Source organism: Vombatus ursinus, unplaced genomic scaffold (genome assembly GCF_900497805.2).
Source record: "Vombatus ursinus unplaced genomic scaffold, bare-nosed wombat genome assembly UNPS02014830.1, whole genome shotgun sequence".
In the NCBI taxonomy this organism is placed as follows: Eukaryota; Metazoa; Chordata; class Mammalia; order Diprotodontia; family Vombatidae; genus Vombatus; species Vombatus ursinus.
Window position 1 is genome coordinate 26,830,991 of NW_020954608.1, and position 24,434 is coordinate 26,855,424.

At 37.6% G+C, this 24,434-nt stretch overlaps 1 protein-coding gene and 1 pseudogene across 3 annotated transcripts in view; one reads left to right on the top strand and one right to left on the bottom strand.

Annotated features, from left to right (window-relative positions):
- Positions 1–2,703: 2,703 nt before the first annotated feature.
- LOC114025332 lies at positions 2,704–5,462 on the bottom strand (annotated as a pseudogene).
- A 157-nt stretch (positions 5,463–5,619) lies between these two features.
- Positions 5,620–24,434, top strand: part of DCLRE1C (DNA cross-link repair 1C) — a 33,923-nt gene continuing 15,108 nt past the window's right edge. The window contains exons 1-10 of one of the 3 annotated variants that reach the window (XM_027838844.1): positions 5,620–5,811; positions 7,753–7,804; positions 8,377–8,461; positions 10,588–10,647; positions 12,681–12,736; positions 13,588–13,689; positions 14,498–14,570; positions 14,758–14,898; positions 19,240–19,341; positions 21,184–21,320. In XM_027838844.1, coding sequence (XP_027694645.1) covers positions 5,703–5,811; positions 7,753–7,804; positions 8,377–8,461; positions 10,588–10,647; positions 12,681–12,736; positions 13,588–13,689; positions 14,498–14,570; positions 14,758–14,898; positions 19,240–19,341; positions 21,184–21,320 — 917 coding nt within the window. In that variant the 5' untranslated portion in view covers positions 5,620–5,702. The remainder of the gene's footprint in view (positions 5,812–7,752; positions 7,805–8,376; positions 8,462–10,587; positions 10,648–12,680; positions 12,737–13,587; positions 13,690–14,497; positions 14,571–14,757; positions 14,899–19,239; positions 19,342–21,183; positions 21,321–24,434) is intronic. The other 2 variants (XM_027838846.1, XM_027838845.1) reach the window with 2 other exon arrangements.

The following is a 24,434-nucleotide window of genomic DNA, read 5'->3' on the forward strand; positions in this document are numbered from 1 at the left end:
TAAATAACTTTAGTGCTTTCTGTTGCCTCTAGAGTAAAACATAGAGTCTTCTGTTTCACTTTAAAAGTTCTATACAACCAGGTCACAACCTATCTATACATAAGTTTCTCCCCAACTACACTGTAATTATGCCCAACTGGTCTTCTGTTCCTCACACATGCCACTTCATATCCCAGCTCTATGTTTTTCAAGCCCTCTTTCCTTATCTCCTCCTCAAAATCCCTCTTATCCATTAAGATACAGCTCAGGCACCATTTGCTGCATGAAGCCTTTCTTAGTCCCCCAAACTACTAGTGCCTTCCCAAACTTCTTTATATTTAAAAATTTTGTATGTATTTGTATTTATTATATCTATTATATTTACATATATATATACCATTCATTGCATGAAGCCTTTCTCAATTCCCCAAAGTGCTAGAGCCTTCCTAAATCACCTTATATTTAACTACTTTGTATATATTTGTATTTATTTATGTTTTCATATATATGCTATATATGTGTGTGCATATACCATTTTCTACATAAAGCAGTACCCCAAATTACTAGTACCTTCCCCAAATATATTTAATTATTCATATATATTTATATTTATTATATTTATACATATACTATATATTTTTATGTGTATGTGTTGTCATCCCCACTAGGATTTAAGTTCATTACAAGAAAGGATTGCTTCATTCTTTGTACTTGTATCCCTGGTACCTAGCGTAATGGTATATGGTAAGTTGGTGATTGACAGTATAACTATTGTCAGAAATTAAATTGTTTTTAATTTCTCAGAATCATAGATAGAACTAGAAGGTAGCCTAGAGATTATCTACTCCAACCTCATTTTACAGATGACGAAACTGAGGTCTTTTTGCTTGTATTTATGGAGTCAATTTATAGTATATGAGTTTGTAGATGAATAAAAGAATAAAAAGCATTTATTAAGTGCTTACTGTGTGCCAGGTGCTATGAAATAGAGATATAAATACAAAAATGAGACAGGCCCTGCCCCTCAAGAAGTTTATATTTTAATAAAGGGAAACAAAACATATATAGGAGTGGTAGCAAAGGAAGAGAGTGTCTGGGAAGTCATAGATCCATAGGATCTATGTCAACTGTCACATTCTTTCCAGAAGCAATTATAGTATAGTTGTATTGATTTTGTTACTGAACCCAGAGTAAGAGGAACAGGGGGTAGGATGGGCTGCATGGGCAGAGTGAATGGCAAGATAGCTACAATGGACAGCTAGATAGGATATGAAGCATGGACTAAAGTCAGCTATAGTGGGTTAATTGAATTTTTGTTCACTTACAATTAAGATAGTTTGGCTTAGGGTGGGAGTTCTGAAACTGAGTGATTTAACTTCTCTAGGGCAAGTAGGTGGTACAATGGATAGTCAGGAAGATTCCTCTTCTTGAGTTCAAATTTGGCCTCAGACATTACTAGCTGTGTGATCCTGGGCAAGTCACTTAACCCTATTTGCCTCAGTTTCCTCATCTATAAAATGAGTTGGAGAAGGAAATGGCAAACCACTCCAGTATCTTTGCCAAGAAAACCCCATGTGGGGTCATGAAGAGTACATGATTGAAGACAAATGAATAACAGCAAAGGGACTATGGAAAGATTTTTTCTGGTGATCCAGTCCAGAGCAGCTATTCCAAGTGGGGAGAGATGAGGAAGCAGCAGAAAAGATGATAAAATGGCAGGGATGCTAGCCAGATAGATTAATGGAAAGGCTTGTGGATGGATTGTTTATCTGTTGTCTGACGACCAATCTGGCTAAGTTTAAGCAGACTCATTATCAAAAGACTGGCTTCAGGGTGATGATATTTTTTGGCCACAGAAACTCATAAAGACAATCCTCATTAAGAAGGCCTGGATCTTTGGGTAACAATCTCAGAATTATGACTCTCAGAAGGCTGTGAGCCCACACAGTGTGGAAATGTCACCTAGTCTGGGGTCATTATAGGCAGGTAGGAAAGTTTTGAGATGAGAGAAATGCTCAAGTGGCAGACTAGAAAAGTGACTAGAGAAGAGATGCATAGGTTGGAGAACAGAACAAAGGGGTATAGCCAGGATTAAGTAGAGGCATGACTAGATAAGGCCTGAACAGCAAAGAGCAAAAGGCACAGGTGGCAGCTGTGAGAAGAAATGTCAGCACTTGCTAGACCGAGAACCTCAGATAGCTGTGCAAAAGAGTAATGGAATGTGCCTTTGTAGAGGAAGTGCCAATGCTCATTTTTAACAATTATGCCATGGGTTTATACCTTACTTCTGCTTTTACCAGGTGGGAAATTTGGAAGAATTCATTGGAGAATAGATGAGTACTCCTGGGAGACATTTGGATGGGGACATTTAGTATGGTCATTCTGGAAGTTACAAATCCACTTACACGTATTTATGATCAAAAAGGCTGATTACCTAGTTTGTGATTTATTCTGGTTCTTCCCTTGCTGCCTCTTTCAAGTACCTTTTACAATCACAATTTACACTGACAAAAGGGTACCAGTTGCAGTGTTTGTTGGGTGAGATTTTTGTTATTGCTCTCTGCAGCATGCTTCCCCTCTACCCTAAAAACCTCGGAACAGTCCTGGATTTGCAGCTCTTTCCATTACTCCATCCTTTTTATTTTTTTTTAAAGTTAATTTTCATTCAAGAATTTACTTGCAGCCAACACATTTGAGAACACTTTAATATAAAAGATAGGATGCTGAAAGATCCAAACTTAAATTTAGCAAACATGACAATCACTAAAAGAAAGATTTTCTTAGTAAATTAACCTCTAAAAAATTCTCATGGACCCAGAGTTTTTACATAAACAATCTAGATGGGGGACTTCATTTAAAACAAACAACAAATGAAAAGTCACAGATAATATACAAATTTGTTGATTAACATAAACATCAGCTTCATTCTTCCAGAGGATAGAAACCAGCATCTAATTCTTTCTATGACAAAATGCAAAAGATGTTTCAGTATCTTGACTTTAAAGTCTCTTTCTCCAGCAGCAAATCTGTGTCTTTGCTGAAGTTCCTTTTCTCTTTCTTGCTGTTGCTGGACATCTTCTTTTAGATACTGCAGCCTTTTTGGAATAGCAGAATCCTCATGCTTCTTAGCTCCTCAAAAGTATGAAGCTCCAATTGAACTTGTTCTATTTGTTCCCATAAATCATTCAAATGTTTCATTAGTTCCATTACTTGAGATTGTTAGCCACCAAGGGACACTTTCATTTTCTTTTCCATTTTTGCAGCTCTCTTAGCTTCTGACATCATGTGACCCTTATTTACCTTGTCTCTTTTTAAGTGATTCAATCCTGTCCCTTTTGTGACTCAACTTGACTGGTGTATGTCAGCTCTGTCCATGTAGATATAAAACTTGACTGTAACGTTCTTCCACACCTGGTTATAACCTTCATTTGACAGCCCACCATTGTTCACTCCTTGCTTTACTACTTCTACCTTCTGTGTCAAAAGGTCTTGAGGCTTCTTTAGTTCAACTTCAGAGAATTTTTCATAAGTGAGTTGTAGGTGAATTATGTGCTTGGTACTATTACTTCCTAATCGTAGAGTTTTCTCCTTTTTATTTCCAGCTTGTTCTCTGTAAGAATGATGTAGATCACAATGCAGCATTGTGATTATCTCTTTTTAAATTAGTTCTTCACTTTTCTGTAGGTCTGTTAGTGGTGGTTCTACATTTAAGGGTCTTAGGATAGTTTCATTTACTTCTGAAGGTCTTGGTAGAGCTTCATGCATTTGTTTTAATTCCTTTACACATTCTGCATCTCAGATAGCCTGTAGTTGTAGCAACTACACTAACTGCATTCTACTTAAATTTAATCAGTCATGAGATTCTCAATCTACTTCACATAGAGGGGTCATTGTAATCTGCCAGTCCCTCTTCAGGATTTATGATTACTTTGTCCCTTGAAGGGGTTCTGCTTGGGGTAGTGCCAACCACTGGTACAGGAGTCATTCCACATGGAGGAGTTAATCCTTTGGCTCCATGAGGAATCTTTAATGGACTGTATTTGGTGTCTGAAGGATCTGTCCTTGTGGAGTCACACCAGAGAAGTCACTCTCATGCTATGGTATATTAAGACCACCTTTCAGTAGGGGTATCCAGGTTGGTAACAACCATTGAGTTTTGTGCTTCCTTCAGGATTTGATCATAGGCAGCCAGAGTTTTGGGTATTGTCAGTGACAACTATTTTTGGTGACATTATACTCAGAAAAAAGAGTACTGCCAGAAGAATTCATTATGCTGGATTCCTCTGTTGTTTGATGTGCAATTTCACTAGCTTGGCTGACTTTCACAACTTCCTGAAGTTCTGTATCCAAGATCTAAGGTGCGGAAAGTACTGATTTGAATTTTGTTCTTTTTCTTTTTTGGTAAATTCTGATACTCGCCTGTATTGAGGAATAGCTGATGGAAAACCAGACTCCTTTGTTGTCTTTCTTCCCAGCTTTACTTTCCTTTTCAGATCTTAACTCCCTATCAAGATCATGTTGTAACTTCCTAAAGTCAGTATCAAGTGCCTAATAATTTTCTTCAGATGTGTCATAAATACCTGGAGTAGGCTTCTTTTTCCAGAATGGAATTTCTGCATTATAATCTTTTTTCCTTTCTTTCTCCATTTTTTCTGAAATTTTATGCCAGCTGCTTGAAGTTCTTTTCTTTTGGAGGGCAGTATGGCACCTTGCTTCTTCCAATTGTTTTTCTCTTGGCCTTATTTCCCTGTGTGTTTGCCAGACAGGCTGTGGTGCCATCTTCAGTCATCCTGATCTATATCTTGCCACTGTACCCATATGGCTCCAGAAGAGAAAGTGAGGCTGGTGACCTTGCACAGCCCTCTCTCACTTAATTCCAATTCACTTGCAAGTCATCCCATCATCTTCCTGATGTAGGGAATCTTTGATAATGAAGTACAAACAACAACAACAGCATGAAACCAGACAGGCTCTAGCTTCTGAGACATTGAGAGTTCATCACTGGATCAGATCTGGCTGGTTTTTTTCTAGATTTGGATTAATCTCTCCAGGTTTAAGTTTTCTTGGATCATCTGCTGTCTCTTCTTAATCACCTCTTTGGGCAGCTTTATCCAGGAGAAGTACATAGAGTTCCAAGCAATGTGCAGTCCTTCACCCAACGGTCGGGTCAATGGTTCTACACTGGGTCAGCATCAATTTGATCAGGTACATAAACTTTTCTTCCTCCTCCCTAGCCCATTCTGGGTATTGATGCTTTGGTCCAGCCATTCATACCATTTGGCCTTGTATGGCTTTGCTGATTTCCTATGCAACGGTGAAGCAATCCAGAACCACTGGTTCTTCCTGTATTTCATTACCACCGCTTTGTGAATTTCATCCTCAGTATTCCTCCACACACACCCCTCAAAATCCCAGGCATCTTGGTGGAGGTGTGAGCTCCGCAGTCAGCTGGAGCGGACCAACGAACACCTAACGGCGCAGTCCCCTAGACAGTCGACCTGGGAACCCGGAAGTGGGGGGGCAGACCTGAGAGCGAGGCCTCTCCAGAGAGGGCATTTCTCATTGGTGGAGGCTGCCATTAGTCCCAGCCAATAGGGACGCTGGCGGGGCCGTGCTCCAGGAAGTACGCGGTGGAGCTGGGGCCCGGGCCGGAGTCTGGCTGAGCCGGTCTAGAGTCGGCTTCTTGTGTTTGTGTCGCGGGCGCCACGGCTCCCGCGGGCGTCATGAGCTCTTTTGAGGGACAGATGGTGGAGTATCCAACCATCTCCATAGATCGGTTCGATCGGCAGAATCTGATGGCCCGGGCGTACTTCCTGTCCCACTGCCACAAGGGTGAGTGAGCGCTGCTCGCGTCCTGAGGCTGGAGACCTTTGTGGGCAGCGGGCGCGGGGTGGGCTTCGGGAGTGCTGGGCCCCCGGGGCGGGGGCGGGCGGGGTGCTGGAGTTCGGAGTAAGTGATTTGCAGCAAGCTTTGAATAACTGGAAAGAGCAGCTTGGTGAGCCGGCGCGGGGGTGGGGTGAAGTGGAGGAGAAAACAGTTTATTTCATTAATTCAGCTAGTATTTGTTAAGTGCCTGCGGTGGGTCTGGTACAGTGTTCTTCGCTGGCGATTCAAAGACTCAAGGAAAAAATTCTCGAAGTGGTCCTGGCATTCAAGGAGCTTATTATGTACGCGGGGGAAACGAAATGTACACAGAAAAATAAGTACAAATACAAAATAAATACAGAGTAATGTGGTGAGTGATAGGCAAGGTGTGTGGGAAAGGAAAGCCCTAAGAGCCGGGGAGAAATGCAGACAGTGGCCTTTGAGCTGAGACTTACAGCTGAAGAGGAAAAAGATTCTGAGGATGGGGACCTGTGATGGCTGCAATCTACCAATCCAGTCTTCTTTTCTGATGTGACTCTTTCATTTATTCTAGATTATGCTCCAGCCAAACTGTACTATACTTAATGTTTCTTGAACCTGAGATGTATTTTCCTGTGTCAGTGTCTTAAGGCCTGCTAAGATAGCTTTCTCTCCCACCTCTTCTTCACTTTTATCCGTCTTTTAAAACACAATTTTGATGCCTTCTTTGATGCCCTCACACCATAGATCCAATCCATTGCTAAATTATATCTTTTCTATCTGAGTACTGTCTCTCCTATATTGCCACCTTTTTTTCCACTCAGAGCCATCATCAGAACCTGGCATTTAGTAAGCGCTTATATATATATGTATCTCTACCTATTTACTATGTCAGTCCCTTTTCACTCACCAGGACTAGCCTTCTAATTTGTCTTCCTACTGTGTCTCTCCCTCTACCTCCAATTTGTGTACTATCTAGCTGCCAAAGTCATTTTCCTGAAGTATATGTTTGACCATGGCATTATCCCCTTCTCTTCTCCTCCCCCTGCTTCCCCTTTACCTCCAGCCGCTTAGTAAACTCCCATGGCTTTCTTTTACCTCCAGTATCAAATGTAAAGTTCTTGGTTTGGCATTTAAAGCTCTTTATTACCTAGCTCCTTTCTGCCTTTCCAGGCTTACACTTTACTCTCCTCTAAATACTGTGTGATCCAGCCATATTGGCCTACTTGTCATTCCTCAAACCTGACACACTGGCATCCCATCCCCTCTGCACTGGGTGACCCCCCTGCCATGAGTGCTCTGCTTCCTTATCTCTACCTCTGAAAATCCCTGGCTTTTATCAAGACTGAGCACAAATGCCCCATTCTGCAGATTAACTTTCTCTGTTCCTCTAGATTCTAGAACCTTCTCCTCTAAAGTTATATTCTATCTACTCTGTATCTCAAATGTATTTATTTACATGTCTTCTGCTTTAAGGATAGAGGCTATTTTTGCCTTTCAGTCTGTTCCTAGTGCTTAGCGTGGTGCATGGCATATATTAAGTGCTAAATAAATGCTGATTGATTTATTAGAGAAAGACTTGGATTCACGTTCTGAATCTAGTACATTTTATTTATATATGTGTGTGTCTATGTGTATGTGCATGTATATGTATGTATAATACATGTATAATCATTATAATCATTGCCTCTCAGTACTCCAGGTAATAACTCCATAGTTACAGACAAAACTGCTGACCTACATTGTTAGAGAGATGCCACATCAGGGAATTCTCTATACTGATGATGGAATCACAGGTCTGAACAAACTGACCAGAAAAAAACTAATGTAATCTCTCACATACATATGCATTCCCTATCCAAATTTACTTAATAAACATTTCTAATGGATCACTTGACTCATTGGTCTTTGTTGTGGTTTTTTATTTAGACCATATGAAAGGACTGAGATCCCCATCTTTGAAAAGAAAATTGGAATGCAGGTAATTGATTTCAATAAAGAATAAGAAAAAAACAGCCTATTAATTTGGCAACTGGGAATTTAGGTTTCAGGGCTTATAAAGGGTAGCATCAGGGGAAAATGTGTAAAACAATGAAAATCAGGATGTTTAAGGTAGACTTTTTTTCTCCCCAGTTCACAGTTTTGCTTGGAGTATATGGGTTGCCTGTGCCTGGAATAGTTTTCTGCCATTTGTAGAATCAAATCCCTTAAAGTTTTATTTGCCCTCAGCATCCTATCCTCCGACTAGACATAGGGGAAGGGAAAGTTTTGAGTGGAACAGACTTAAATTGAATTACAGTGATTTAATGGTTTTTTTTAGGCCATTGTATTTATCAATTTCTTTATCCATTTAAAAGAAGGTAAGATCTGAGCTGAAAGATCTTAAGAGCATCTTGTTTGATGGCCTTAGATGAGATGATCCCTGAGATCCCTTCCAGTTCTAACATTCTGTGATTCAATAACCTTGCCCTTCTTGACTCTGTTAATGGAATTGAACTCAGTTAATGGGGTGATGGCATGTAGGAACTAATCCTTCTATCTATTTTCTTGCAGTTTAAAGGTTCACTTATATTGTTCCCCTGTCACCAAGGAACTATTGTTAACTAGTCCGAGATACAACTTTTGGGAGAAACGAATTGTAAGTTTATATTTTTTATTAAAATGAATTATACTTTTTCAAATGAGATTATATTTTCTAAGTAAACTGGGAAGAAATTTTGGAGTAAAAAAACCAGTGAAAGTCATGCTAAAACTATACTACATGACATCTAGAACTTGATCCAAGTCATTGGCAAATATATTGATCTGATCAGGGCCAAGACTACAGCCTCATGTCATTTTATTAGAGTTGTCTTTTCAGTTGGTCATTGATCTATTCATCAGCACTCTTTGAGTCTTATTTAGCCAATTATGAATCCACCTAATTGAATTATTATTTCACATCACTTTATCTTTTTCAAGTAATAGCATGAGAGAATTTGCCATATGTATAACTGAAATCTAAGTATGTATAATATTTCTGTGGCATTTCCCTGATATGCTAGCCTAGTAATCCAGTAAAAGAAAAGAAGAAATTAGTCTGGCATACTTTGATCTTAATTTATTCATACTGAATTTTAGGGATTGCTGCTTTCCTTTCCAAGTGTACAATTTTTCATTTTAATAATTCCAGAATTTTTCCAGATATTGCTTGAGAGTTTGTAGAGTCCACCTTTTGAAAACTGAGACATTTGCCCATCTCCAGTCCTATAGTACCTGTTATCCTCTATGATTTTTTAAAAGATCAACAATAATTCTGTAATTACATCCTGTAGTTCTTTTAGTATCTTAGAATGCAGTTCACTAGGCTGTGAGATTAGTGCATGTAGGGCACCATCATGCTTTTCTTGGATTTCAGTTTCTTATTACTTAAAAAAAAATTCTTTTATGTGTAGAGATAGTTCTCAATGGAGAAAACAAAAGCAAAATAAGAATTATGAATGAATCAATAGACAAAAAAGCATCTATTAAGCATTTACTATATGCCAAGCACTGTGTTAAGTGCTGGGGATACACATAGAGAAGCAAGACGGTTCTTGCTGACAAAGATGCTCACATTCTAATTGAATGAGACCACACAAGTAGAAGGATTCATTTGAAGGGGAGATGGAAAGACCTGGTGGACCTCAGGGTCATGCAGTGTTGTAGATTGCAAGGCCCCATAGGCCAGAGGGCATATGGTAAGGGATAGTGGTTCTCTGTCTTACCTGAAGGGTTATGGTTGGTGATTCTGTGTTCCCTGTCATGGTGGTGAAGATGTGAGATCATTTTCTAGCTGGAAGGGGGGAAAAGATAAGAGTTAACAGGAAAGTTGGAAGGCAAAGGGAGATCCTGTTGGATATTTAGGGGAGAGGCATGTAGTTAGTTTGGAGGGAAAAATTTTCCTGTAGTGACTACTCTGCTGGAACCTCTTGTGCCTGGTTGATTAAGTTGTTAAAGAGTTTTGCTTTCTCTCATTTATTAACTTGGCCCATTTTCAGTGAGCCAGTCCTCTCCCTGATTTTCTTGTCCCTAACAAAGTTGAGGGGCAAAGTTCCTGGTTTTTTTTTTGTTTTGTTTTATTTTGTTTTGTTTTCTTATCGTTTTTATATTGTTTTCTTATCGCTTTTCATTATGGGTCTTTCTTAGTCTTCCTGAAGCTGTTCTTATAGGTCTGTATTATTCCACTGATTGTGTCCCATTACTTTCATCTATTGTGTATTCCCTTTTAAAAATTTAGCTCATTGGTAGGATCCCTCTGCAACCCTTTATGAATTTAACTTGATACCAATCACCATTAGGTCATGCAGTGAGCTGTTTTCACTATTTGCATCCTACTTATGAAAGAACTGAAATGAAGGAAGATTCCATGATTTACTAGGCTCCCACAGCAGGTGGTTAACAATGGCAGCCACTGGTAGTAGCAACAAAAGGGTTAGTACCTAAAATAAATTCTGAAAACACTTAAATGTCAGCTCAGTGTGTGCATAGTAGGTCTAGAAACTTTCTGTCTTTTTAATGAATATATCCATTTTAACTGCATTAAGTCAACTTCACTTTTTTCCTTTTCACATATGTTTTCCTGAACATGGCACACATAAAGATACTTTGTATTCACTTTGTGGGACTTGGGATTCTTCCTAGAGTCAATTAAGTGTTTGAGTTATTATGAGGCTTATAAAGTGATTAAGAGCCATGAAAAAAAATGACATAGTATATAAATAACATCTCCTTTTGCTTCAATAGATTGCTCTTGAAGTTGAAACTCCAACCCAGATTTCTTTAATTGATGAAGCATCTGGTGAGGTAAACAGAGATCTTTAATAATCTGTTCTAAAATTAGTAATAATGTTCTTTTTGGTTGGTTGCATTTGATTACTTGCAACGTTTTCCCTTATTATCTGTTGAACAAATCTGGTAGATCTGAAGTTTTAAGCATTATCATTGTTTAGGTGAAAATTGTTTCATATTTGTGTTACATATCTATATATAGAATTTTAGTTTGTACTAGATGATTAGAAACAGAACAGCTGAAAAATTGAATAGATCTGTTAGCATTTCTACAATTAACTATTTTTATCATTGATGACAATAGAACCAAGACATTCAGACTTTTTTAAAAAATTAATTTATTTTGAGTTATCAACAATCACTTCTATAAGCTTTTGAGTTTTAAATTATTCTCCCCCTCCCTCCCCCCTTCCCTCCCCTCTGATACAGTCTATACATATACATATTCATTCCTATTAAACATTTTCACATTAGTGATGTTCTAAGTAAGAATTAGAACCAATAGGAGGAACCACCAGAAAGAGGAAACAAAACACAACAGAAGAAAAAAAATAGCAAATAGTGTACTTCGATCTGCATTCAAACTCCATAGTTCTTTCTTTGGATGTGGATAGCATTTTCCATCATGAGATGTCTTAGATCCTTGCATTGCTGAGAAGGGCTAAGTCTATCAACGTTAATATGGAGTTTCCTTCCTTAGCTCTTTTGATAAGATCTATTTTTCCTTTTGCTTTGTCTGAGATCAGGGTTGCTACCCCTGCTATTCTGCTCCAGCTTTTTACCTTGACCCTGCGGGTGTCCCTCTGTTTCAAATGTGTTTCCTGTAAACAACGTATTGTAGGATTATGGTTTTTAATCCATTCTGCTATGCATTTTATGGGAGAGTTCATCCCATTCGCATTCACAGTTATGATTACTATCTGTGTCTTTTCCTCCATTCTCCCCCCCACCCCCCCTTATGCTTTTCTTTCTCCTTTCTCCTTTTCCCTCCTTACTGGTGTGTTGCTTTTGACCACTGCCTCCCTCAGTCCCACCTCCCTTCTATTAGCCCCTTCCCTTTTCTTCCCCTTTACCCTTTCTTCCCTCCTTCTATCCTCCCTCCGTTTTCTTTCCCCTTTTCCCTCCTACTGCCTATAGGGCAAGTTAGATTTCTATACCTAGCTGATTATGTTATTCCCTTCTTGAGCCAAATCTGAGGAGAATAAGGTTCAAACAATGCTCTTCTCACTACCTTCTTTCCCTCTGCTGTGATAGGTTTTTGTACCTTTTCCTGTAATGTAATTTACCCTTGTCTGCCTCCTCCTTTCCTTTTCTCTCAGTACATTTTTTTAGTTAGATCAGATTAATCCACTTACTTGGATCCATTTAACTCACTTGATTAGGTTTTTTTTTATCATTACATCAGTCAACTTGTACCCACCTCCTTTATGTACGCCCCTTTAACATGGTGTAATAACAATACAGTTCTCAAGAGTTACAAGTGTCATTTTCCCTTGTAGGGATGTAAACAGTTTGCCCTTATTAATTACATGTTTCTTTCTGTCCTGTTTACCTTTTTATGTCTTTTTATGTCTTGTATTTGAAGATCAAATTTTCTGTTGAGCTCTGGTCTTTTTATCAGAAAGGTTTGGAAGTTCCCTATTTCGTTGAATATCCATCTCCTCCCCTGAAAGATCATACTCATTTTTGCTGGGTGACGTTCAGACTCTCAAAAAAAATTTTATTGATGTCTTTTGTTTTTATATCATCTTCATTTCTAGGCATATCTCACACTACCCTCAACCTCTAACCAAAGTCCCTTGGAACACAGACTAAAAATAAATAGGGGAAAAACAGTTAATTTAAACTAATCAGCACATCAGCTGAGCCTGACAGTATATGTAATTTTTCACACTCATGATTTCCCACCTCTGCAAAGAAGTATGTCTGCCAACAATTCTGACGGTCCCTGTTCTTGAGGCATGTATACTTGGGAATGTATACCATTGAGCAACACTTGCACTTAAACTGGACCTAATGGTTTTTTTTTTCTTTGTTTTAAATTTCAGAAGGAAGATGTTGTTGTAACTCTTTTACCAGCTGGTCACTGCCCAGGTTCAGTTATGTAAGAGACCCTCTATTTCAGGGGTTCTTGACTTGGGATCCATGAACTTGTTCTCTAATATTTTGATAACTGTATGTCAGCATAAGTGGTTTTCTTTGTAATCCTATGTATTTTATGAATTTTAAAAACATTATTCTGAGAAGGATCCATATTTTACTCTGTATCCCTTTGTGGCAATCCTTTTGATAGTCTTAGGAGTAGGGATTATTATATCCCTGAAGGTTTAAATTGTTTTGCTGGGATTTCTTCAGCTTCTATTTCCTATGATGAAGTGATTGGCTGAGGTAGTTATAATAGGACTTTGTTGGCAATGAAATTCTCATTACTGATCCTTCCAGTTAATGTTAGCATTTTTTTTATCATGTGAATTTTTCTTCCTGTGGACAGTAAGTACCTCCCTAAAATACAAGTTTTTCCAGATGTTTCAGATAAGAGACACAATTATGCACTAAGTATTATTCGGTTCTATTGTTATTATTGTTATTTTTAACAACAGGGTTAACACTTAAAAATCCAGCATCATTAACATTAGTGGTGTAACCATGGGCAAGTCAATTAAACTTTTTCACTTAAATTTCCTGAGCCTCAGTTTCCTTAGATGTTAAAATGTGGATACTATTTGCATTACTTTGTGAGGAGGAAGAACGAACTGTATAATGCTGTATGTAAGTGAGTTATTTAGTAGTACAGTATTAATTTACTCTTTTGTATCCATCAAAGTTTCCATTATCACTGCCTTCTTTTAGTAATTGAAATGTCCGTCAGGAGCATTTGTTACATTATTTGGCATAGTGACCTCATTGAGATTTCCTTTGAGTGACAGAAATTGTTCGAATCTGTTTCCTTTGTAGGTTTTTGTTTCAGGGGAACAACGGAACAGTCTTGTACACAGGAGACTTTAGATTAGCCAAAGGGGAAGTGGCCAGAATGGAATTCTTGCATTCTGGGAGCAGGTATTACAGTTTACTGCAGCTGTTAAATGTAGAGCTTTTCCATAAAAATTCACCTGAGTGTAATGCTTCAATGCTCAGTGGACTCTCTTTTTCCTTTTCTTACATTTCTGACTTTTTCCAAGGCTTTACTCTCATGACAATCACGATAATGCTCATTTTAACCTTTTGTTTTTTTAATTTCTTTTGAGATGGTTGAACTTTTGGTCCTTTAAATGGATTTTGTTATTTTAGCTCTATAATGCGGTCCTTTGATAGTTTGATATGATGAATAAGCAAATTAAATTAGAAAGTATTGTCATGACCCAACCATGAATAATGCCCCTCTATTTTTATTTCTGTACATAGTATTTTGTAGTTGTATTCATTTTCTTATTCTTTTTCAGTAAAAGGGCATGTTCTGAGCTTAAGAATCCTGGGAAATATTATCCTTTCCCATGTCAGCCAAACCTGTTTTATCCTATATAATTATTTGTGTACATGTAATATACCCCTAGAAGACCTAAACTCCAGGAGGTCAAAACCTATGTCTTACCTAACCTTAATATTTTCCCAGGCACCTAGCAAAGTGTTCTGCATGGTACTTAAAATTTGTTAAATTGAGGGAAGTAATTTGTGTTGGGTTCATAACTGGAGGCAAATCAAGGAAAATCCTATAGTGAAAAATAAAATCGAAGATAACACTGAGAGATGTTGTGCTACCATGTTCTAGTCTATAGAGAAACACTTTCTAAAGTAATTGAGTATTGCCTTCGCTAGTGTTTTATAAAATCAGATTAGATGACACAACAAAATTTTAATTTTATTTCAGAGTGAAAGACATCCAGAGTGTATATTTAGACACCACTTTCTGTGATCCAAAATATTATCATATTCCAAGTCGGGTAAGTATACATTTAGAAAGACATTTTTAAGCAAAGAAATCTAATCATAATTGGTATTTACATGCTATTCTGTGATCTTCAAACATTGACTAATAAGTTGTTTTTTTTTCCCCTTTGTTCTGGGGAAGACAGTGGTGAGAGTCAGTTCTATTAATTGTCGAATATATCTTTAAAATCCCTAATCTAGGTGGAGTGTTTAAATGGAATATCAGAATTGGTGCGAAGTTGGATCACTCTGAGTCCATATCATGTTGTGTGGCTGAACTGCAAAGCAGCCTATGGATATGAGTATTTATTCACCAACCTCAGTGAAGAATTTGGAACCCAGGTATTTTGCCAGTTGTGAAAAAAGGAAACCTGAAAATGATGGCACATTGGAAAATCTACCCATAAGTCTCTAGAGCAGGGATTGGCAAATTTTCTGAAATGGAAATTTCCTCTGAAATGGAAAATTCCTGGATGAGGGAATGCTGTGTGTCAGGGTGTGGCAGAATGAACCCAATTGTCTTTAATAGGTTGGACTTTGGAGTTTTTGAGAGTCTCTTGTTAACATTACGCAACCTTGAGCAAGTAGTTTCCTTCCTGTAGGACTTAGTTTTCTAGATCATCTCTAAATTCTTTCGCTAGATGTAAAGTTATGTGATTTTGTTTTTCATTTTAATGTAAGCCCCTGTACTAGTTTGTAGTTTCTTGGGCATAGGGTCCAAGATTTATTTATGTTTTTGTCTTCCCCTGTGCCTAACATAATTTATGGCACATAAGTAGTTTCGTATTTTGTGGGCAGCTAGGTGGCACAGTGGATAGAGGGATGGGCCTGGAGTCAGAAAGACCAGAGTTGAAATCCAGCCTCAGAGAGTTATTAGCTATATGACTCTGGGCAAGTCACTTAACCTCTCTCTGCCTCAGCTTTCTCAACTGTAAAATGGGGATAATAATAGCACCTACCTCCCAGGGTTGTCGTAAGGATCAAATACTATTTGTAAAGCATTTAGCATACTGCCTGCACACAGTAGATGCTTAATAAATTATTGTTTTCTTCCTTCTCCTCTCTACTCCCTCCACTCCTGATATTCACCCTTGTTGTGTGGATGAGAAAGCAAAGGTTTTAACTTGTTTACATTCACACACACATAATGTCTTCTGCTTCTAAATAATAACTAATAATAACTAGCATTTATATAGTGACTTTAGGTTTTCCAGAGCACTTTAAAAATATCTTATTTGGGGGCAGCTAGGTGGCACAGTGAATAGAGCACCGGCCCTAAAGTCAGGAGGATCTGAGTTCAAATCCAGCCTCAGACCAAACACTTGACATGTACTAGCTGTGTGACCTTGGGCAAGTCACTTAACCCCGATTGCCTCACTAAAAAAAAAAATCTTATTTGAGCCTCACAACAACCCTGAGAGGTATGGGCTATTATTGTCTCCATTTTATAGATGAGAAAACTTTTGCATGCGTTGGCTAAGTAAGTAACTTGCCCAGGGTCAAGTAGTTAAAAACTGTCTGAGGTGGATTTGAACTTGGGTCATGCTGCCTTCATGTCCAAGAAAAAGAGTCCAGGGATAGTTACAGAATACTATTTGTGTAAAGAATAAATGAATGACTAAAATGAAGATATGACACCATGTTATCCTTTTCAACTCTAATATTTTGATTCTATGTAATTCTAAGTAATTTTAATGATGGAAGGTTCATAATATGCTTTGAATTGCTTGGAAGGTAGGTTGTGAGTAGCTTTTGTCTTATTAATTAGCTAATATTTTAAACCTTAAATACCATAAATATTTGGCTATTTCTTTCCTCTATACTGATTGCTATCATTTTATTTTTAAAACATTTTTATTGATATTTTTGGTTTTATATCACCTACATTTTCCAATGTGTTCTGTCCCCTCTCCCTCCAGGAGAATGCTCTCTCATACCAAAGAATTAAAAAAAGGTCAGAAAAACTAACTAAAGTATCAAAAAAGTCTGATATTGTAGGCAACATTGCACACCTATAGTCTACCATCTCTGTAAATAAAGTAGGAGAAGATGCTTCTCTTAGCCCTATTTTGGGGCCAAGTTGGTAATTACAATTTTTCAGTACTTTTTTTGTTACTGGTTTTCATTTGGTTTACATGTTGTCATTGTGTATATTGTTTTCCTGGCTACCTTTTTCCAGTAAAGTGGTTTTCAATAGAATATTCAGAGCATTGTGGTGATATAAATCACTGATCTTATAGCTAAAAATAACCTAAGGTATCATAGGATCTTTGAGTTGGAGGAGGCTTTAGAGATCATTTGTTTCAGTCTCCTGCTCAGTGTAGGAAGTATTGCTGTAGTATCCACAGCAGGTGGTCATCTAATCTCAGCTTACATACTCCCAGTGACTGGGAACTTACTGTTTTACAAAGAAGCTCATCTCTGATTTGGGGAAATTTTCCTCAGGGAGCCTTCTTGAGGCAGATAAAGTCTTAATATCCCTACATTATAGGTGGAGCTTAGGCCTGTGGAAGGAAGAGAAGTGACATGCCTGAAGTCACACAACCCTCTTCGGCAGCAAAGTCTGTTTCCTTTCCAGGTTATCCTCCAAGTGATGTCCAAGTGATGTTCCTAAAGTATGGGGCTACCTAGAAAGCTCTAGGTTGAAAACAGACTCTTCTTCTGGCATTTCAACTCCTTTACCCCTGGGCTCCAACCCACCTTTCTGGCCTTATTCCACATTCCTTCAGGCACTTTTTGGTCCAGCCAAACTGACTTTCTTACTTTTCATAACATCTGACATTTCATCTCCTCCCTCCTTGTCTTTATGAGCTCTACCTCAGACTTTTCGTTGTCACCTGTGGTAAGGTTGCACCTATCCAGTTGCATATTTGCAGCTCTAATAATAATTTTGTACTTCAGCAACATACTCTGTTTTCCCAAAGCACCTCACAATCTGTTGCTTATTTGTTAAATGCATTTCCATTCATTTGAATTTCTGCATGTTTATCCAGATTGCAGTTATTCTGGGCATATGACATCACTGATACCACTTAGTGATATTATTGCACAGCAGGAAAACCTGTCTTGTTTGTCCATATATCTGTTAATAACTTGTCAGTGTTTGATAACATGAAACCCAAGTTGCCTTCCCCGTTAAAATCACATTAGCTTCTGTAACACAAAAATGCCTGTTTTGTATATGTACATATATATGTGTATACACACACACACAAAAACTCTCTCTCTCTCTTTCTCTCCCTCTCTCTCTTTCTCTCTCTCTCTCTCTCTCTGTCCCTGATTCCTGAAGTTCAGTTCCTTCTCACCTTCTTCTGAGTCTTAGAATCCCTAGTTTCCTGCATAACTCAGCTCCTCCATGAAGCCATTCCCAGTGTCCCTAGCTGCCAGTGCCTCACTCCCAAAATTACCTTGTCTTTTGACAAGCTAGTAAGCATTTATGAGCATTTATTATGTGTCAGGTGCAGTGCTAGAGCTGGAAATAAAAAGAAAGGCACAAATCATCCCTTCATTCAAGGAGTTCTATTCTAATGGGGGAGATAATCACGCAAATTACAATGTCCAAACAAGATATAGACAGGATTTTTGGTACTCATTTTGTATATACTTACATATGTACATTCCTCAGTAGAGTGTAAGTTCCTTAAGGGCAGAGATTGTTTCATTTTTGTTTTTGTCTCCCCAGTGACTAGCACAGTACTTGGCACATGGGAGGTGCAAATAAATACTTGTTGGTTGGTTGATTGATTAGAATCTGGTTCTCTTTACACTGTACCACATTGACCTTCCAGTGGTATATTCTCCTTAAATGTAAAAGATATTTACACAATAGTCTATCTTTTAAAGTACAGCAAAAAGAGGACTTAACTTTGAGCTGTAAGATCGAGGATCTAATTCTGGTTTTACCACTGTGTGTGATCTGTGCCACTTGACTGATCTGAGTGAGCTCATTTTTTAAATCTGTAAAATGGGTATAATGATAAACTCTCATGAGGATTGAATGAGTTAAGTGTGTGAAGTGCTTTGTAAAACTTATAGGTCACCATAAATGTAAGCTGTTGCTGCTATTCATTTAATGAAGGTCAAATATACCATGAATAGATCCACCAGATACTATAATCCAAAACCTCATGGTAATGAAATTTTCCTGAGTGTCTGTCTGTGTGTGTTTTTAATACCTTATAAAGTCAGAATTTCTGAATGAAAGTGACATAGAGATTATTACAGTTTCATCATTTTACAAGCAGCAGAACAATGGATTAGTCAACTCACTAATTATACTTCAGTATGTTATTGTATTGATGTGGGTCCTCTCCATTGGTGAAGATCAACAGCTCCTCTGTGCCCTAGGAGATGGTGTTTTTGTGTAGCTGTGGCTAAAAGATAAGTCATCACGTGCTTACGCTTGGGATGTGCTGCTCTCGGCTTAGCTAGGTTGGTCCTCATGACTACCATCTGTCTCTAAGCCTAGTCTCAAAGCCTTTCAGCTTTGTAGGTGGGACTTGTCTCAACTTCCACTTCATTGCCATAGCCTTTGAGAGGCTAGGGTCACCCTGTGCCACCATGAGGCAGTAGAGCAAGACCTGAATGGAGGAACTGATTAATCCCTAAATCACTGAAAATTTATTTACTTCATACCATAATTTCAAAATATTTAATCTTCATAAATTGTTCTGTTTTCCTTAGGTTCATGTGAACAAATTGGATATGTTTAGAAACATGCCTGATATCCTTCACCATATAACAACAGATCGTCATACACAGATTCATGCCTGTCGGCACCCACGGGTATGTCCCCATCTTATTTTTCTGTTTGTGCCATTTTTATGTGATATAGATGTCAAGGCATTTTAGCAGTGGAAGGAAACCTAGGCACTATCTGACCTGATCTAATCCCTTCAGTTTACCTGAGAGCCGAAGAGTGATATGTCCAAATAACACATGGAGTGTTTCAATAAAATGTATATATACTTTAATGACTGATTTTTACAAAATGATGCAAATAATTATTAGAATATGATATGTAGTTTAAGGAAGCAAGGGTTTACCACCTACTTTTTTGCATTTTTGAAAATGATATTTTGAATGATGAAAATGATATGCATGTTTTTGAATTTCCTTTGCATCCTATTGACTTAAAAATTACTGATGTTTTGTTTTAACAAAACAGATACTACTTCTCCACATCCAGACAATACCTCAGGGGAATGCATTTTTCTAAACAGCAAAGGAAAACCACTTAATAGTATGTTTGGAAATGAGAGCACATATCACCTTCTACTTTTATAGTTTACCAATAGTTAATAAAAAGGAGAAGGGTGTGTGCTTTAACACTTCTTATTGTCCATTTTGCATATAAATCTGTTTGTTGCTTATTTGTTAAATGCATTTCCATTCATTTGAATTCCTGTGTGTTTATCTAGATTGTAGTTCTTCTGAGCATATGACATCACTGATAACCACTTAAGGATATTATTGCACAGTAGGAGAACCTGTCTTCTTTGTCCATACATTTGTTAATAGCTTGTCAGTGTTTGCCATGTGAAACTCAAGTTCCCTTTCCCATAATATCACAGAGTAGTTCCTATAGCACACAAATACGTGTGTGTGTGTGTGTGTGTATGCACAATATGTGTATTGTGTATATATATATAGATGCATGTATATATTAATAGTGTATGTGTATATACACATTATATACTTGCACACATACATATATGTACATTTTATACATATGCATGCATATATACACACATAGTGCATGCGTACACACATGCTTATATACACGCATGCACAATGTATGTGTATATACTCATGCATGTTTATATACACCTATTCCTACATGTACACACGTATGTGTACATACATGCACATATATACATTGTGTGTGTGTGTGTTCTCCTGGGGTGAGATGACAAGTACTTGCACCCAGTTCTACCTTGTTTTACCAATTTATTTTCTTTGTGTTATGAGTCCCTTTTCTTTGAGTCCTTTCCCTCTTCCTCATGTGCTTTTTAATCCTCTTTCATATGGAAGCTACTGTCAGATTGAGTCCTTCTTTTCTTTCATTTCAAGTTGTTTTCCTTATATTCTCCCAAATTTTTCTTCCCTAAATTCAGGCTTTGGCCTCCTCTGAATTCCAGACTTTTCCACTTAGCCTTACAGTTTTACTCTCCCTGTTTAGCTCAAGTCCTCCTCTTATTCACACCCTTCTGTGACAGAACCAACTCCTTTGAAATATGTAGGTAGCCCTTTCTTGAAGCTTTGGACTTTTCTTGCTTATCTTCTATTAGTTCTTTCTTCATGTGACTTGTCCAGTGGGTTCAGCGATGCTGTGGTATAACTCCAAGTGCTTCTTGAGTGACTATACTTTAAAATTGCCCAGTGCAGGATATGTTTTATGATCATAGGTGAAATGATAACACATCAAAATTTAAGATTAAATTTGTCTTCATTTGAGAAATGATTTCAGTAATTGGTCAAGATTTCCTAGTAATGCAATAAATTAAATGGGGCCATGGTGTATTGGATTTTTATTATGTATTGATACAAAAGAGCTCTTTTGTCAAAAATTTACGGGATTTCTAGATCTCAATGTCTAGGTGTTTGACTTTTCTTTGTCTTATTTAGGCAGAAGAATTGTTTCAATGGAATAGATTGCCATGTGGAATTACTTCAAAAAATGGGACTCCATTACATGTAATCAGCATTAAGCCATCCACAATGTGGTTTGGAGAAAGAACCAGGAAAACAAATGTAATTGTGAGGTAAGGCATGTGTGTATATATTGGAGAGTGGGGGTGGAACAGTATATCAATGTGTTATAAAGAATATTCTGATTAGAAAAATCTTTTTTGATTCAGAATATCTGATCTGACTTTCTTTAGATTCAGTCTAGTATGAGGGTGATGAGAAATTTTACAATTTCTAAGCTATACTTTTAAAATTAAGCTTTACTACCAAGGTTGTTTTTATGACAACCAACCAATAACTATTTATTGAAGGAAGGTTAAAAACAGTTCTAGAATAACATAAGTGTATAATCAGTAGCTAATGGGTCACTTGTCGACTCCTAAGGTAAATCTTCAGCTGTTTGGCCCTTTCATTTAGACCTAAATATGGGTGTGTGTGTGTGTGTGTGTGTGTGTGTGTGTGTGTGTGTGTGTGTGTGTGTGTATGTGTGTGTATATATATATATATATATAATATATAATATGTGGACTCAATATGAATATGCAGTTTTATTTTGAGACTCTTTTACAGTCTAAGTGCTATGGAAGTTCATAGAAAGATCATTGAAGGGCTAGAATACTGAAGGCTGTATGGAAAAAAGGAGTTGAAGTTAGTGCTGAAAGATTCAAGTACTTGACTTTAGAAGTAGCAGATGATAGGAAGCAGCAAGGGAATAGAAATAGGAATAAAAGTAGTGTTTGTGGGGAGTATTAAGTAGAAATACCTGAGTAGAGGGAAGAGTTGAAATTGATGAATGTTGAGAAGTAAAACAAACTAAGTAGGATGTGTCCAGGTTCTGGAGGGCCTTGAGTGATGGGCAGAGAATTTGGAACCGTGATGAAGTGACATTGAGCCTGGCAGCAGTTAGCAGTATGGTTTGGAGGAAAGAGTTGTTGGAGGCTGGGAGCCTGATTGAGAGACTGTTGCAAAAGACAGGTGATTTAGAGAACACAGATAAAGGTCGTGCCCATGCTGATGGAGGGAACTTTAGGAATCATCTTGTTCGGCTTCTTCATTTTGGATATGAAGAAACAGAGGCCAACAGAGATGAAGTGTCTTGTCTCAGAGATATAGTGTTGGGATAGGATTTGGAGCAAACATAAATTAAATGTCTCTAACATGACTGGACTTTGTTTCTTAAATTTCTGTAGGAAATCCTGAGTTGTAATGGAATACTGTTTGGAAAAATTCTAATCTAAATCATTACCTGTAGGTGATGGTAGAAATCATAAAAGGTGATTAATAGTGACTGTTAGCCTGATTGGTACAGACTAATTGGTATCCCATAAGAACCATTCTCAAGTCAGATATTATTTAATATTTTTATTAGTGATCTGGATGATAGAATTGAGTATGCTTATCAAGTTTCAGGAGGTTAATACCCTGGAAAACAGATATATAATTCGAAGCAACTTGGACAAATTTGATAATGTGTCCCTCTAAAACAGGATGAAACTTATCAGGGATAACACATGAACTAGTGAAAAAAGCAGTGGACTAGGAGTCCCAGGAAACTTGGGGCTTAGTTTCAAGTTTACATGAACTGTGTGAACTTTGGCAAGTCTGTACTTCAGTTTTCTCATTTATAAAATGGAGGGAGTTGGGCTAGTTGACATCTGAGGTCCCTTCCAGATCAAAATCAATAATCCTATAGTTCTATACAAAGATGGCAAAGAAAAACCTAGACATCATTGAGTTCATAACACTTTTCATGTTATTTTCTTCTCTTATTTTTAAAGAAAGTAACATAATTCTAGATGTTGATATAAGAATAATCATTTTGGTTTGGTAAATCAATAACTTTTTGGAACACCTATTATAAACTATATGCTTTAGGAGATAAAAAGTAGTGTCAGACATAGTCCCTGCTTTCAAGGAACTTATGATCCAGTTGAGGAGACTAGAAGTAAACACATACACATACACATACACACATATAATCTAAATAGTAAAAGACTTTTAAGAGCATTTCAAGATAGCAACAGAAGAAATGTTAAAAGGACATACATGATTAATTACCAAGTAAACTGTAAGCTAATCATTGTTGTAGGAATTTAAAGGAAATAGAGTGGTCAGAAAAGGGAGTTAAGATTTGAGCTGGGTCTTGAAAAATGGTTAGGATTTGGATAGGAGGAGAGGAGAGGAAGGAGGAGGGCAAGTGAAATGGCATGAGCAAAAGGTAGGGAGATGGAAAAACACAAGGTATGATGGGGGACAATGAGTACATTGGTTGGGCTAGAACAAAGGATTTGTATAGGGGAATAGTGCAGAAATAAGACTTGAAAAGTTAGGTTGGAGAGCTTGTGGAGGGCCTCAGATGCCATCTTAATTAGTTGGAACTTTTTAACTTCTACCCATTTGGAGAGACACTCAAAGTTTTCCAGCAAGTAGAGTATCATGACACAACTGGCATTTTAGGAAAATTAGTCTGGTACTTGTGGACAGGATAGATTTAAATGTGAAGGATCTGGCGTCAAGGGGACCAGCTAAAAAACCATTGTCCCCCAAGTATGACTTGTTACAGATATAAGCCAGGGTTCTAGAAAGAGAATGAGAAGTTACTGTAAAGAATTGATAGGGCTGGATGATTGGATGTGGGAGGGGAGGTAAAGGAGAAGTGAAAAATGATTCTACAGTTTTGAAATTGGGAGAATGGTAGTATCTTTAACAAAAATAGGGGAGCAAAAAACTCAGTTTGATCTGAGGTTGAATAATGTCAGGATAACTCAAGTGAAAATATTTAGCAGACATTTGGAAATGTGGGGCAGGAATTTTGGGGAGAGTTACTTGGTCTATATGGATGAATTAGTTGAAGACAAGAGTGGTTGAGATCTCCAAGTAGATAGGAGAAGAGCAGAAGGATGATGCAGAATGAGAAAATTCTTCTGCTATATTCTGCATTAGTTGATCGTTCAATCAGTAAGCATTTGTTAAGAACCTATTAAGGGCCTTGAATGTGCCAGCATTGTGCTAGGAGTTGGGGATATAAATACAAAAGCGAGACAACTTCTGCTCTCAAGGAAATAACATTCTACTGAGGGGAGACAACATGTTTACAGATGAGCAAATATGGGATATATACAAAATAAGTAACAGTAATTTTGGAATGGAAAACCAACAACTGGGATAATCAGAAAAGATCTTTTAAA